This window comes from Olea europaea, chromosome 14 (genome assembly GCF_002742605.1).
Source record: "Olea europaea var. sylvestris chromosome 14, O_europaea_v1, whole genome shotgun sequence".
Classification (NCBI taxonomy): domain Eukaryota; kingdom Viridiplantae; phylum Streptophyta; class Magnoliopsida; order Lamiales; family Oleaceae; genus Olea; species Olea europaea.
In genome coordinates this window covers 4,648,373-4,664,253 of record NC_036250.1, presented here as the reverse complement: position 1 = coordinate 4,664,253, position 15,881 = coordinate 4,648,373, and the positions used below count along the sequence as shown (strand labels likewise).

The window sequence follows — 15,881 nt, the reverse complement described above, 5'->3', positions numbered from 1 at the left end:
TATGTGTAAAACCGTATTTTTTAATATTACGTTTTATGCCTCTTATGGGTTAGGTTGTGCCATACACATGGCACAACCCCAACCCTTGGATATACCGGTTCATATGGATAGGTATTTACTTGGCTTTTGGTCTTCAGAAGCGGCTACGTGGTTTTTCAGTTTGTAGAATTCTCTTTTCTCTCTTTATCTGTGTGAGTGTTTATTCTTCGTGTTCCTCTCTCTGTATATTGTAACCTTGAATCTTTGTGACGTAATCTCCTATTTGGGTAGTAAAGAAAGTTTTCAGTGATTTTTGTGAGATCTCTGAGAGAATACTGTGTGAGAAAAGAGGCTAGAATAGATTTCTTCAAACATTTTGTACTGATTTCTTTGTGAAAATTAGTGAAATCGAGAATAACTCTTGATTGAGGCTCAATGGGTGACTAGGTCGCAAGACTGAACATCCGGGCTCCATTTTGGAGCAAAAACATATCTGGTGTTTCTTGATTTATGTTCTCTGCAGTTTATTTTCTGGAACAAAATTTTCAAAATACAAAATAGCGTAACTCTGGGACGATCCCTTATATATTGATACCTAACTTGAACTTAACACACATAGAATACACTATTATATAATGCCAACTCATTTGTTCGTTGTACGTAGTTTTACACAATTAGTTTGATTGTCCTAGTGTAACAATTTAAGCACTACACGAGTGTCGCATTTATTATTGTAACATAATAACTGGACTAGTAAATTTCAAATGTCTACACGTTGTATTTCTCAATATGTAAGCACTTCCATTATCAAAACAAATAATGTAAAACACAATAAGAATTTATGAAGTTGGGCGATAAGATTGGTATTGTCATAATAAATGTGCCTTGAATGAATTTCCCTTAAATTCTTTCAAAAGAAAGTTACATCTCTCTCTTTTATATAAGATTTTTAATTTGAATAAATAAAATATTACTTGATAAAATTATTAAATTTCGTGCTTTTATATAGTTAAGGAGATAACATTTCGAGTTCTCTGTTTGTTTGATAACCAAAGACAGTAGTCCCACGAGGACAAAAAATGCACATATTTAAACATGACATATCAATGAAAGGAGAAAAATAAACCAAATTAGAGCAATTTTGGCATTTTCTCGTTTCGGAAAATTATTGATGTGGTCCCTAAACTTTTTCACTTGAATCAACTATTTCCCAAATCAAGTTTTCAAACTTTTTTCAACAAGCTTTATACAAGCAAACCGAAATTGCTCAACAAATTAAACCACATGCAAAATTAAAAAAGAATTGAAAAAATTGGAAAGTTTAAAAATCTATGAAAATGTGGTTTTATGGGCAAAAGTATTTGGCAGCCTATAATCACCTTATCTTAACTCATCTTAATCACGAAATTATTTTCTCCTGCAATTATAATAGAATCTGAATAGCTCATTCCCAAGAAATCTAGCTATCGCAAATCCCATTAGCTCCAGAACCCTGCTAAGTACTTTTGTCGAAGAATTAAGCTACTTAAACAGAAAAATTCAACAAGAAATATTGACAGGTTGACGTGGCGAACTGTGATTTTTTGAAAAATTTTCCATCTTCCAATGAATAAATGCCAAGTCTTGTCTGTCACATTTCATTGTTTAAGTTGAATGATTGTCTGTCAAGTGACCATATACAATTTACAGCCACCCATTGCATTCAATATTGCATCCATTCATCTTTCCCTCCCTCGTTTATTCATCTAGGTTTGTGATGAATAGATAATTCCATTGGTGATAGTGAATGCCATTGAGAATTGGAATATGCTACCTATACATAGAATAATGTTGTGCAGCCCTAATAAGATTACAATCCTAGTTTAGATGGCGTTTGATAATAGGTTAAATGACTAAATGAAATGTGAAATTAAATGACTTGTTTAATTTCACCTATCATTTAATGTCACATTAATGCTCTCTAGACCGGGGTTATAGATCCAGTGGGGCTAAATAACATTACTTTTGTACATAATGTATTGTCCATAACGGCGTCCACTCTCTTCACTCTAAATGATGTGCAAAATCGAACGTGCAAAAATTGAGATATATGTGAAGATTAAGAGATGTTACTCATCCAAACCCCGTCGATTAATTGGGATAGTTGCACGTATAAGAATACTTCTAGGACATTACTATGTATTCAAGTATCTTGACTTGTTTTATAGATAAGTTTTATATAGATTTTTCTTTTAGTGCATTTACTTGGGATTGCAAAAGTTACACAACTTTTGAGATATGTGTTAAATTTTATATTGTTCGTGTTTGATGTAAATTAAAAATTGATAAAAAGTCAAAAATTATTTAGACTAGAATCAAAATTTTAATGGGTTCAATAAAAATTAATGAAATGTGTGGTTAAAAGGTTACGACTTATATTTTAATCATACTTTTTAATTGTACCAAATAGGGACCTAACAATTGATTCAGAAAGATTGATGTATTATACAAGCAGCTGTTTAGGTTAAAATGAATGGAGACTTTTGTAATATTGATTAACAAACATAAGATCTTCCTCATTATCGTTCCTAAAACTCTTCGGTCATACGACGGTTTCTAAATCACAACAAATCCATGTGCTCTATGAAAATATAAGAAATGAGGTACAGAGATTTTTTAGATCCATGTTCACAGTCAGAGCTCACCAGAAAGAAGAGAAAAAGGATATCAGAAGTAGGTAGAGAAAGGTAAACAAAACAAATATTCCCAACTCAACCGCTCTTCACAATTCAAATCCAACAGACTACCAATCAAACAAAATATAATATCTTGTTACTATTATAACAATAAGCAAATTAAAACAGACAAAAATATACAAAAGGTAACAAATACAGATATCACTTTTTTTAATTTTTTTTATAGAATTTTATATTCAAAAAGTTAAGGGTGCGGTTGGTTTCTATTTTCATTTTCCATTTTCATTTTCAAAATGATTTTTAGTTTTCCCAAAACGACGCGTTTTCTGCGTTTTGGGCGTTTTCGACATTTATAACTAAAAACGCTGAAAACGATAAAAAGTCATTTTGCGTTTTCAATTATAAATTTTAACTCGTTTTCGAAAATGTGTTTTCGAAAACGACGGACCAAACGCGTTTTTCGCGTTTTCGAAAACGGAAAACGAAAAATGGGTCGGAAACGGCAAACCAACCACGACTTAAATTTTTTCATTTTAAGGGAACTTGAGTTTAGGAGAAATGGGTACATGAAAAAATACGTGAAGAGGAGAGAGCTTAGCTCGCGGATGATGCATTTTACCATTGGGTTGGTGTAGATACACGGCCAAATTTGCTTTGCATTCCTTTAGTCTCTCCATCAAACCAAGACCCCGTTTGAGCCTCATTTTTTCGGAAAAAAATATATTTTGGAATGGTAATTTTTTTAAGAATGTTTGATTAAAAAATAGAAAAAAATTTTGAATTTACGTGTAAAATTATTTATAAAAGAATGTATAGTTGAAAATGAATTTTTAAAAAATTGAAGCTCAAACAGGGACAAAATGTACAGAGACCTCTTATGTGAGAGATGAAACCTTGAAAAGATAAGTCTTTGTGTATATAAAACATATACATAGGGATGTCCACAACCTTTCAAATGGGGTGGGGCTCACCTCGCACGAGTCCCATCCTTCACAGACACCTCTATGTACCCAAATTATGTCTATCAAGCACAACATATCATGAAAATCCTCAAAAGGCCTTCGCTAGAAGGTTAAGACTGAATGAAAGAGCGATTCCCTTTATTATGTTGGGCTAAAGCCCATTCAGTCAATACAAAAAATAGTCAAAGCCTATTTAGGCCGTCTGGCTTTCATCGGTTAAGAGTTGAGTAAGTAATCTATGAGTTTCTCTTCCATGCCCACTCCACCCTGTTGCATGTTTGGCCAAGCATAAAAATTACGCACAAAAAAATAGATAAAATTTTCACTCAAATTTTTTTTTTTTAAAAAACACCTGAGTAATTTTCTTGGAGGTAAGCTCGTGCTTTAAACTTTGTAAAATCAGTATAAAATAACATAGTTATGCTAGGGTTGGCAACAGTTCGGTTATGGGTCGGTTCGGCCAAAATCATAACCACACCACCAATTTTTTGATCATACCATAACCACACCATAAACACGTAAATCGGTTCGATTCCTATCTCGATTCGACATGGTTCGGTTCGATTAATAACCACGAAAATAAATTATTTTTTTTAGATTCATCCGTTAAATTGATATAAAACAATTTATGAAAAAAATCGATGAAAACAAAAACACAATATTCCAAAAGAAAATGCAAACATTGTCAAACAATATTCCAAAAGAAAATGCAAACATTATCCCAATTTTCAATTGTAAAATACAAATTTAACAAACAATATTATAAATATAACAATACTAAACTTTTTTTTCATTCTTAATTGTTGTGCATCGAAGTTACTTGATTTATTCTTCTCCACAAGTCTTACTAGCATAGATCAACACTCAAAGTTGATTTCTATATAGTAAATAAGAAATGTAAATAGAGAATACAACGATACTACCTATTTCAAAATGGTTTTAACTAAGATTTAAATAAAAAAAATGTAACTCTTCGTCAACTTCTTTATCGCTAAATGTTGCACAAGCTCTAGAGTATGATGAAGAAGTAAAATTTTTTACACACAATAGAAAAAATTAACAATAAAAGAAGCCGTGCATGAATTTGTGGTTTGTGAAGAGTAGGGTTTACATTTATATACTGTCATACTAATGCTATTATTATGGGGTAATGGTAAGTGGGTTGGCCGGCTGAGTCATGTAGATGTAATTGGGGTGGGGGGTGGAGGGGGGATTTTGTTTTGGGCTAGATAGAAAAGTAGTGTAAATCTCAATAATCAATTCAATTGTTTTTTTTTAGCGGTTAATCGGTTCGATTTTGGTTCGACGGTGTAAATACCATACCCGTACCGTCACGAACCGGTTTATTAAAATAAAAATCATATCCGTCCCATTGCACCATCGGTTCGATTTTTTTCATCCCATTCGGTTCGGTTAACCGCGATTATCGATTTTCACGGTTCAAATTGTCATCTCTAAGTTATGCAAAATTTTCAGTCGCTTAGACTTACGAGTCAAAATCTCATCTTTTTAATCTTATAAAAAATATATTCTATTAATATATTTAACATAATTACATTTTTCAAATATCATATTATATTTTAAAAAACTACATATATATTTTGCACCTAGTATTGTCCATTGTCCATTTCAACTCAAAAAGTGCGTGTTTGTGGATTTGGGGTGGGGGTGGGTCCAATTGAAAAGAGAATGTCCTTTTTACTCGTTTCTTTTTTGATTGGAAAGCCCTTATATTGGCAGGCCCACAATATATAATATAAATGGACAAAAGGGAATTCTCTGCAAAATCAAATTATGCATGAGAATGTCTCCTTATATCCCTACACACTACTTTTTGTTCTTATGTTCCCCTTCTTCCCCTTGCATGCCTTGGTGCTTTCACTTTCAATTTATCATGCGTGACTGCCATAAATTTCTTTCATTTTTTAATCCTCCATTATCTTCTCTAATTCCTTCGCCTAATTAGTTCTTATTATGATTATAATGAAAGCAATAATCTCAATCATTTGACTTTTCCTCAATGTTCATACATCTAAGTTGACTTATTTACTCATCCATGAGTGTATGTTCCCACCGAAAAAAAAAAAAATTAAATTAAAATTTAATTATAGATAAAATTATAAGCTCAGCTTAATATCACGCGAGTAAAAGTAATAATATTGTCAACTTAGTGAATGCAAAAGCGAATTACATTATACCATAGGATAGCCTTTAACCAATGGGTTTCAAAACATGCTGCATTTTTTATTGATTGGTTCGAAATCTTAACCTTCTTCATCATACCCTAATTAATAATTCATTTTTGGATATTTAGAGAACTGATGACATGGTTAATTAATTTTTCCAGCCATTATAATTATGGATATTGACCTACACATGATAATAATTATAATAAAAATATACCATATTATTGGTGGCCTTAAATCCACTTATTACTCTTCAAAAATTAATTTTGACAATTTATAATAAAATCTGTATGTATATGATGGGGCAAAACATTATTTAGGATATGATAACTTGTAAGGAGAACATGAATTCTTGACCTCAAGTACGTATAGTATGGATAATTCTCAAATTAGGTCTGAGATTTTTTTTTTTCCCCTTTCAGATTTCAGGGGATTGCTTTGGTGAGGTTAAATAGAAAATGAGTCTATTTTAGTTGTTTGATAGGAGGAGGGAGTCTGATTGAGTCGTGTATTGAGTTTGAGCATAAAGTATTTGATAGATTAAGTAAACAATTTTTCATTTTAATTATTCAATTATACATAGCTATGATTATGAACACATGGCTCATTAATTATCCAAAGGTTGAAAATCCTTTTCTTTGCTTCCACTCCTTTTCCCTTCAATGCAATTCATTTTTCCTTCAATCTTCTCCGCTTAAGAATCTAAATTATTGGAAAAAATTTCATTCATCCGGTGACAATTAATGTTGATTATAAATTATTTTATTTTTGCTTTGCTTTGCCCAATATAAAAGAGTGTATATATATATTTGTTCAAATTCTTGGTTAATCGTTGTTCGTTTGATTTCACATGGAGACTTCCTTTCATTTATCGCACATTGAGTTCCATCTAATTGCTCCATTTTTTCAAAATTGTACGTTTCTAAAATTCATTTTCAAATACACATTCTCCCATAAAATAATATCACACATAAACTCAAAACTTTTTATTATTTTTTAACCATATATTCTTAAAAAAAATTCACTATTTCAAAATATATTGCCTCCAAAATCTCATCTCAATGGAGCACAAACATTTGCCTAGACGTTGTCAATGATGAATACTTATTTGGGTTGTCTAAACCGACCTTTACGAATACGATAGATGTATGACTGTGAGGTGTTTTCTCCTTCACAAATTTGATAGAGTATGGCTGTTGGATGTATTTAAGAAATAACAATAACTTAAATTCTTGAAATTAATTATGCCTCGGTTGGGTTTAAATAAAAATAAGATTTTTAGTAGATTTCGATAAAAGTTGAAGGAATATACAGTTGAAAAATTATAGGTCTCATGAAATAGGTAGCTAATATTAATCGTTAAATTTAATTTGAATTTTAATCTAAATTTTTAACAGAACACCAAAAATGGGCTATATACGAAACCTGCCAAATATATGCAAATTAAAACATTGTACACAATTATTGATTTCTGTTTTTAGTATTGTTCCTTAAATTTCTCACAAATATTCTCCTGGAAAACCCTAAAAACTTTCAGGTAAAGAGCAAGAAAACAGCTTTTAACTACCCTGACGAAATTGAACACAGCAGGCAGCACACGCCACGTCAAGTTTTTGCTATCCTGCGCCTATCATTAATTTGTTGTGCATGTTGAACGGTCAAGCATTAGAATCCTGACAAAGAAAGAGGAATGTCTGAGTAATTATTTGACATTAATTAAAAAGTTGAGATCAAAATTAATAATTAAAGCATATTTGGTACAGTTTAAAATTCAATTAAAATTAATTTTTTGATCGTTATTTCACTATTTCAGTCGTTATTTTTGAATTTTTCTCTCACGGACAGGATCCACTTTATCTCTAACGGTCAAAAAATCAATTAACAAAATCCCTACTAAACAAGCACTTAATTTAGGCGATACATTAATCTAATGAGAACTATAATTTTATAAACTTATTATAACACCCAATTTATTTATCAAAAAAATTCAGCCAAAAAAATAGTCATAATGTTCTAAAAAATGTGAGAAGGAATATATCTCTTTGCATCTACCTCGTTATTCACGTGCTAAAATGCGCCTATCCAAAAGTCTGTAACTTTAGCTTCACCATTACTTTATAGAGAAAATTGCACCCTTGGTATCTATTATATTGCTTTAATAACAAATTGGACACTAACTTTTAAAAAGAGTATATTGGTATTGTAGTATTTGGTGATGCAAAGAAATGTAGCCATTTTTCTTAAAAATTACGAAAAGAGCAATCAAGCGATTCCATGTTCAAGATGAAACTCGAGAACCCACTCCCATGTTCAAGCAATTCCATATAATTCCAATGCTTTAGTAAATTCAAATATGAAAGATATAATTCCGATACTAACTGATGCAGGAAATTAGTATGAAAGACAATAAAATTTCTATTTTATAAAAAAAAATATGAAAATATACGTCAATCAATCTAATCACCAAGATAACTACGAGTATGGACGTAGAAAATTTCCAAAGTCTTAATTTGAATTAGAATAAGAACGAGTTCCTTCTTTTAACTAAAGAATAATTAATAATTTATATATTAATAAATATTACCATCTCTAAGAAAAGGGAAAATTGCAATAGCGGTCCCTAACCTTTTCATATTTTGTAGATTTTATCCTAACTTTTATTTTGTGCCGACGATGGTCCCTAACCTTTCATAAATATGTATTTGAGGTCCATCTGGACAGAAACCCTACAAAACACTGTCAGTTGATCAAAAAATTTCTTGAATTATCTGCTACCACAAAGGTTTTATTGAATGTTGATATCTTTTTAGACGGTGTTTTGAACAATTTTATTGGATGTTGATTCCTTAGTTTTTCCTATCAACTGAAGGTATTTTAAATGGTTTTCGTCCAGATGGATCTCAGTTGCATATTTATGAAAAATTAGGAATCTTCATTGACACAAAATAAAGATTAGGATAAAGTCTGCAAAAAAAAAATAAAAAAAAAATAATTGTTAGAGATCCCTGCTGCAATTTTTCCCTAAGAAAATGCATTAAAGACCATCAGTCATCACCATTGATGCTTTATAACAACTAACGTCGCTGTCAATTTTTATGTTCTTCATACGCTACAATATTGAACATGTAAAGAAAATGAGCATATAATCCTAGCACTATAAAATTCTTTAATTATTTCAGTATTGGAGTGTCCTATGTAGGCAAGCAAAGGTTATCTATTTTCCATTTCCTTAAATTAATCATCTGACTCTTTCTCTACTAATGGGAGAGCACGATTTCTTGTGGGTATAGCATTGCTCTGTTTATGCACACTTTTTCTTTTTCATTCATTTCTTCATCTCCAAAATTTTCTCGGTCTAAAGCTGTAGCAGAAAGCCTATTTTCGACCAGTGTGTTAGCAGATTAAGAGCATGGATACACCAGTTTCCAGCAAGCCAATCAATAAAAAAAATCCAGATACAAACCAATGATGTAAAGAAAAGAGAAGGAAGTAAGGGAAAAATAAGAGAGAGAAAAAGATTGAAACTTTGGTGTTATGTTGTTGGAGAAAGAACAAAGAGAGAGGCTTTTGTTTTCCTAAATGGCACTCTTCCGTTGAAAGGTCAATTTCTTTTGATAAGAGGAAAAGGGAGCAAAAAGGGTGGACACTAGATAATTTTACCACTCATGCTTTGATCCGCGTGCTTTGATGGCAAAAAGACTGACCCCTCTAAATTATGCTATACGTAATTTTTCACTTTTCCTTTTTGCTGTTGATGGGTTTTTGATAGAGTGAGGAGGAGAAGAGGAAGCCCCACTTAGATTTTTCAGTAACTTTTGCAGTGTGTTTTATTCCTTAACTTCGGATTTTTGGGGCATGTGTTTTATTCCTTAACTTAGGATTTTTGGGGCATGCTCTCTGTCCAATTTGATTGGTTCCTCTCATGCTTCTAGATTCCCTGAATAATTTTCTTGGCTCTATTTCTCTCTGTCCTTCCTAATAACCATGTAATTCCTTTCTTTAGGTCCCTTTCTTTTGATTTCTTTCGAGAAGAATATGCGAATTTGCCTCTTTGATAAAAGGTGTGATTTTTGGATGGAAAGATGCTGTCTTTTTGGTTGATTGTTTGATAAAAGAGATGGGTTCTTTCGGCGTGTTTTTGGGGTTGAAGTAAGAAAGGGAGAGGCCCTAGATACATGGGCTCTGTTGAAGAGAAGTTGAAACCTGGAGGCTTGGTTGGTGGGGCACATAATCTGCTTGAAGAGATGAAACTGTTGAAAGAAATGCAGGATCATTCTGGTTAGTTAATTTCATCTGTTTTCTTACTCCAATATCTTATATCTGCATAGATTAGTTCGAGTAGTAGACTGTATGCTAAGTGGATTTAAGTGAAAGTGAAAACTTCACAGTTTCATGTGTAAAGACTCTTGATTCATATTGCTTGTGATCTCTGAATTCTTACTATTGTTGTTGTTGCTATTTATTAATTAATTGATTTATTTTTGACTTGATTTACTACAGGGACAAGGAAGATAATAAATTCCGAGCTATGGCATGCTTGTGCAGGTCCATTGGTTACCTTGCCCCAGGTTGGAAGCCTGGTGCACTATTTTCCTCAAGGACACAGTGAACAGGTTTGTTTAGTGAAAATTGAATTTCTTGTGCCTTTATTTACTGTTTTCCCCATATGGACTTAAAGATTTGCTCTAAGCAAGCTTGTAAAAATTAATTCTCTTGAGCAAGAAAGTAAACTTAGTGACTGCGTGTGCCAAAAATGTAAGCCCGAAGAGGACAGTGATATAGGTTTTTACTTTCTTGAATTGTTGGGATAGTTTCATGTTGGATTTGCGACACACTTCAGTTGTTTGGGAATAGTTAATTAATGATAAATTGAATGAGTTATATTATATGAGGTACAAGTGATGATATGTAATTTAGATGGAATAAAAACATTTTCCTAGTTGATGCCATGCCTGCCCTTACTTTTGAAGTTTGCAGATTTTGTCCTTCAGGAGGTTACTTTACAAATAATGTGTAAACTGGCATAAATACAAAAAAAATTGCTTCTTAGTTATTGAACTCTAGCACCTTGCGAATGCAGGTGAGAAATTTTTTCAATTCCTTTTTGGTTACGGGAAAATGAAGAATCAGTATAAAGTTGATGAGGAATGAATCCAAGGACAAGCAAATCTTCATCTACCTGCAAATGTAAAATCAAAATTATATTACCATCTCTTACAATTTTCCAGAACACCATGGCTTGATTTCTTTTTCCTTTTTAAGATTTTACAGATTTCTAGGACAATGTTTTCTTTCCTGCTTCTTGCATTATGGATCTCTCACTTTCTCTATTTTGCTTTTATTATCTGAAAGGGTAAAAAAAGGGAACGAAGAAACACTTATTAGCTGTTCTGTAGACAGTTTATATAGTAATGTTTATGCTCTCATGTTGTATGTCATAACACTGTATATGACAGAGAAAATTCTGTCTATCCTATCGGTATATTGTTAAGAGTTCTATCTTCAATTTGATATGACTTTATCTTCTCTAGTTACGAAATACCTTGTGTATTAGCTAATATTCTTCTCATTTTTGGGCAACAGGTTGCAGTTTCCACCAATAGAACAGCAACTTCACAAACACCCAACTATCCTAATCTCCCTGCTCAATTGTTGTGCCAAGTTCACAATGTTACACTCCATGTATGTTTTTTCCTTCTTTTTTTTTTCCCGTGCAGCAAAAAGTATTATATACTGAAATAAACACGCATTCAGTTTCTTGGAATAGTTATGGTTCTCTTGACTTTCTTGTCATCAATAGGCAGATAAAGAAACAGATGAGATATATGCCCAAATGAGCCTTCAACCTGTGAACTCCGTAAGCCTGGCTACTGCAACTAGTTTTATTAGCATACTATTAGTTTATAATACTGGCAAATATATTACATGATAAAGAATTGTGACTATCATTTCTCTTCAGAACATTTTTTTTTCATTTCTGTGAAGTGATAACTTTCTACATGTTCAGGAAAAAGATGTTTTTCCCATACCGGATTTTGGGGTAAAGCCTAGCAAACATCCAACTGAATTCTTCTGCAAAACTTTGACGGCAAGTGATACAAGCACACATGGTGGCTTCTCAGTTCCTCGGAGGGCTGCAGAAAAGCTCTTCCCCCAATTGGTGAAGTTTTTTATTTCTGAAAGAATTCGTTGCTGTTGTCATATGGTCACTTTAATCTAATGTGCCTTTTAATGCAATCATGTGTGAAATTTGTCTCTTTCAGGACTACTCGATGCAACCTCCAACTCAGGAGCTTGTTGTACGAGATTTGCACGACAATACGTGGACTTTTCGTCACATATACCGAGGTGAGCATTCTAAGATTGTGGAATGCATTTTTTAAATTAAAAAAAAAAAATCCTCTTTACCATTTTTATTTCGGTCGTGTAGGTCAGCCGAAGAGACATCTACTCACAACTGGTTGGAGTATGTTTGTTGGTGCAAAGCGGCTTAGAGCGGGTGATGCTGTTCTATTTATCAGGTACTTATATGCGCTTTGCTTGGGCATTTGGGCATACATATTTACCAAATTCGATACTAAGTCTTGTATCATACTTTTGTGGCCTTCATTTACCAATTATGAGGAAAATTACAGTATAATCTTCTCCCTATAGGCACTGTCAATAATTGTAATTTAAATGCATATGGTAGCTGTTAATTGTGATGCATGCAATTATCTGGCATGGCTCTTACCCAACACTTCCTGTTCAGGTAGAGGGAATTCTGAATCATGTCTACCATCCTTCTCATCTGGATCATATTTTTTTGTTCCATGCTAACATATTCGATTTGTGCATTTGCATATTCTTGAAAGAAAATTTTGGTTATAATTTTTTATGGAGAAACATATTTGTTGATGGAGGGTGTATTATATGAGATTTGCTATAATTTTTTCTGCTTCCTCTGATAGGAATGAAAAATCTCAATTGTTGCTGGGAGTTAGGCGTGTTAACCGTCAGCAAACAGCTTTACCATCTTCAGTGCTGTCCGCTGATAGCATGCACATTGGAATCCTTGCTGCTGCAGCTCATGCTGCTGCTAATAGAAGCCCGTTTACTATTTTTTACAACCCAAGGTTCTCAGATACACCTTTGGGCCCTAAGATAAGACCAATTCAGTAACTTGATTGTGTTGCAATTGTAATCACTTGCAGGGCATGCCCTTCAGAATTTATCATTCCTTTGGCTAAATATCGAAAAGCTGTATACGGTACACAATTCTCTGTTGGTATGAGGTTTGGAATGATGTTTGAAACTGAAGAATCAAGTAAACGCAGGTAGATATTATAATGTACAACTCTCCTGTTCATTGTAGCCTTTTCAATCCTTTCTTTGAAGCCTTTCTCTACTCCTTAATAGATATATTGGCACTGTTGTTGGTATAAGTGACTTAGATCCACTCAGATGGCCAAATTCGAAGTGGCGTAATCTTCAGGTTAGTAAATTATATCATTGCCATTAGAATATTTCTCCCGAGATGATATTTGTACCCTATATGTTTGATATGAACCTCTCTGATCAACAATTCTAGAGACACGTTCTCTTGACTTTTAGTCTTAGACTAGATATTCATCTCTCGTAACAGGTCGAGTGGGATGAGCCTGGATGTGGTGATAAACAAAATCGAGTTAGTCCATGGGAGATCGAGACTCCTGAAAGTCTCTTTGTATTTCCATCCTTAACTGCGAGTTTCAAACGCCCTTTCCACTCTGCGTTCATAGGTAATTCACTGATTATAATGACTTCTGCTGCTCGACTTTGACATGAATTGATGTACTGCACATTTTTCTGTAACAGGAGCACAAACAGAATGGGATAGTCTGATTAATGGACCTTTCATTCGAATTCCTGAAAATAGAAACACGGACTTTCAGTGTTCCTCGGTATCAACCCTGTGGTCCGAGCAGTTAATGAAGATGCTTATGAAACCTCATGGAGTAAACCGTCCTGGTAATGTTGCACCTTCTATGGGAGAAACGATCATTAATGATGCTGCCTTGCAAGAATCTAAGGCTCTGATGCAATCAGAAATCAAGCAGAAACCTGAGCCGATCCATCCAGAAACAGCATCACTACAAAAGGAAACTTATCCTCAAAGCTTAGTTGGCCAACCAAATACCACCAACTCGAGCAATTTTGGAACTAGTTTGGAATTGGAAAAATTAGAACCTGAACTTGCTAAGAATCAGCTAAGCCAGTTTGAATCAGAGGGGCCGGGGCCGACCAATGAAGACAAACTATCGGTGAAGCCTTCTAATCCTAATAATCTTGTAGCTGATCTTGCAATTATGAACCAGAATGGTGGCTCATTACCTTTGCAAACAAGTCCTTGGATCATGCAATCACTTCTGGAGTCGCAAATATTGCAGAGTCCACAAAGTGATTTATCCCAATTAGAGTCTGCTAATGTCAATAGCTTTCTTCAAAACCCTGGTCGGATGGAATGCAATTCATACATGCCCGTGTGTCATCCTCTGACTGCATCTTTTAGCACTCCGGGATATTCATCCATTTTGAAGAGATCTGACCAGACTACTACGTCAGCAGAAACTGTTTGTCCTGTACTGCCTTCAACAGGACAAGGACTGTGGGATCCTCAGTTAAACAATCCCAAGTGTGCCTCCCAGGAAAACCTTCTTGATCCATCACCCCATCATGACTTGTCTAATCTTCAGTATGCATCTTGCTCATATGGCTTGAAAGACATGTCAGAAGAGAGCCATGTCCAGAGTGATATATACGATTGTCTTACTATTGACGGTAATAACAGTGGAAGTACAGTTATTGATCCTTCCATTTCGAACACAATATTGGACGATTTTTGCACGTTAAAGAATGCTGACTTCCATAATCCTTCAGATTATCTCATGGGAAACTTCAGTTCGAGCCAAGACGTTCAATCTCAGATTACATCAGCTAGTCTAGTAGATTCTCAGACTTTCCCTCTGCAAGAATATGCTGACAATTCAGGCAGGGCATCCTCAAGCAATGTGGATTTCGATGACAATACTCTTTTGCAGAACAGCTCGTGGCAGAAAGTGACTCCACGGTTCCGAACCTATACAAAGGTAAGAAACTTATTTCCAGAAGAAATTCTCAGCTATCATTTTTTCACTCTTATTTCAGGAATACTTTAACATGTAGGATTTGAAAAGTATACCCTTTCCTGTTTCCTTCTCTCGTGCCTTGTATTTTAGACTATTCTATTTACTACTCTCTTAACTCAATACATTATATCGGGTGACAAAGTACATGGTGAATGACAGATTCAGAAGGCTGGATCAGTAGGAAGGTCGATTGATGTCTCAGGTTTCAAGAATTATGATGAACTGCGCTCTGAAATTGAACGCATGTTTGGACTAGAAAGGTTGCTCAACGATTCTGGTTCTGGCTGGAAGCTAGTTTATGTGGATTTCGAAAATGACGTTCTTCTTGTTGGGGATGATCCTTGGGAGTAAGTCCAACTTGAACTCCAATTTTCATGCAGAATTCTTTATGTTCTTTCGAATTTTCAGTTCACCATAGTAAAATTTCTGCACTTGCTCGGGGCCAAAGAATTTGTATCACATTTTTTTTTTTTTTCAAAATTTCACTTGACGTGATTTTGCAGGGAGTTTGTTGGTTGTGTGAGATGCATCAGAATATTATCGCCCTCGGAAGTTCAACAGATGGGTGAAGAGGGGATGCAGCTTTTGAACTCTGCTGCAGTGCAAGGGGTAAATAGAGGAGGAGGATTCCATCGTGATGGTCAGAACTGATTTATGCAGTATATCTGTTTATTGCGAAATTGGAAGATCTGCTGAAGGAAATCATGAAGCCATCTAGAATTGACACAGGTAGATGTTCAGTTCTGTGGTACCAATATATAAAAGCTTCTTTTTGACGCGTGGGATTGTAATGTATGAGTGAACTCAGAGATCAAAAAAGACGTTTTTAATGTATGGAGTCTTATGATTGGCATAGAGCCATGTATTTAAATGAAAGCTAGCATGAATATTATTTCCAGTGAAGGCAATATCCTAAGTGGGTTCCAATTTGCA

At 33.9% G+C, this 15,881-nt stretch overlaps 1 protein-coding gene across 3 annotated transcripts; it reads left to right on the top strand.

Moving 5' to 3' along the window:
- The first annotated feature begins 9,005 nt into the window (after nt 1–9,005).
- On the top strand, nt 9,006–15,881 carry LOC111408863 (auxin response factor 5-like). Of its 3 annotated transcripts, none has more exons than XM_023038674.1 (15): nt 9,006–9,526; nt 9,806–10,080; nt 10,303–10,415; nt 11,386–11,484; nt 11,603–11,659; nt 11,810–11,962; nt 12,066–12,150; nt 12,233–12,323; nt 12,753–12,917; nt 12,996–13,118; nt 13,201–13,276; nt 13,427–13,562; nt 13,639–14,909; nt 15,108–15,295; nt 15,452–15,881. In XM_023038674.1, exons 2-15 carry the CDS (start codon nt 9,978–9,980, stop codon nt 15,597–15,599), a joined length of 2,808 nt encoding a protein of 935 aa, XP_022894442.1. In that variant the 5' UTR covers nt 9,006–9,526; nt 9,806–9,977; the 3' UTR covers nt 15,600–15,881. The 3 variants fall into 3 exon arrangements, with proteins under 3 accessions (XP_022894442.1, XP_022894443.1, XP_022894441.1); XM_023038675.1 differs by having other exon boundaries at nt 9,006–10,080; nt 13,639–14,601; nt 14,701–14,909; XM_023038673.1 differs by having other exon boundaries at nt 9,006–10,080.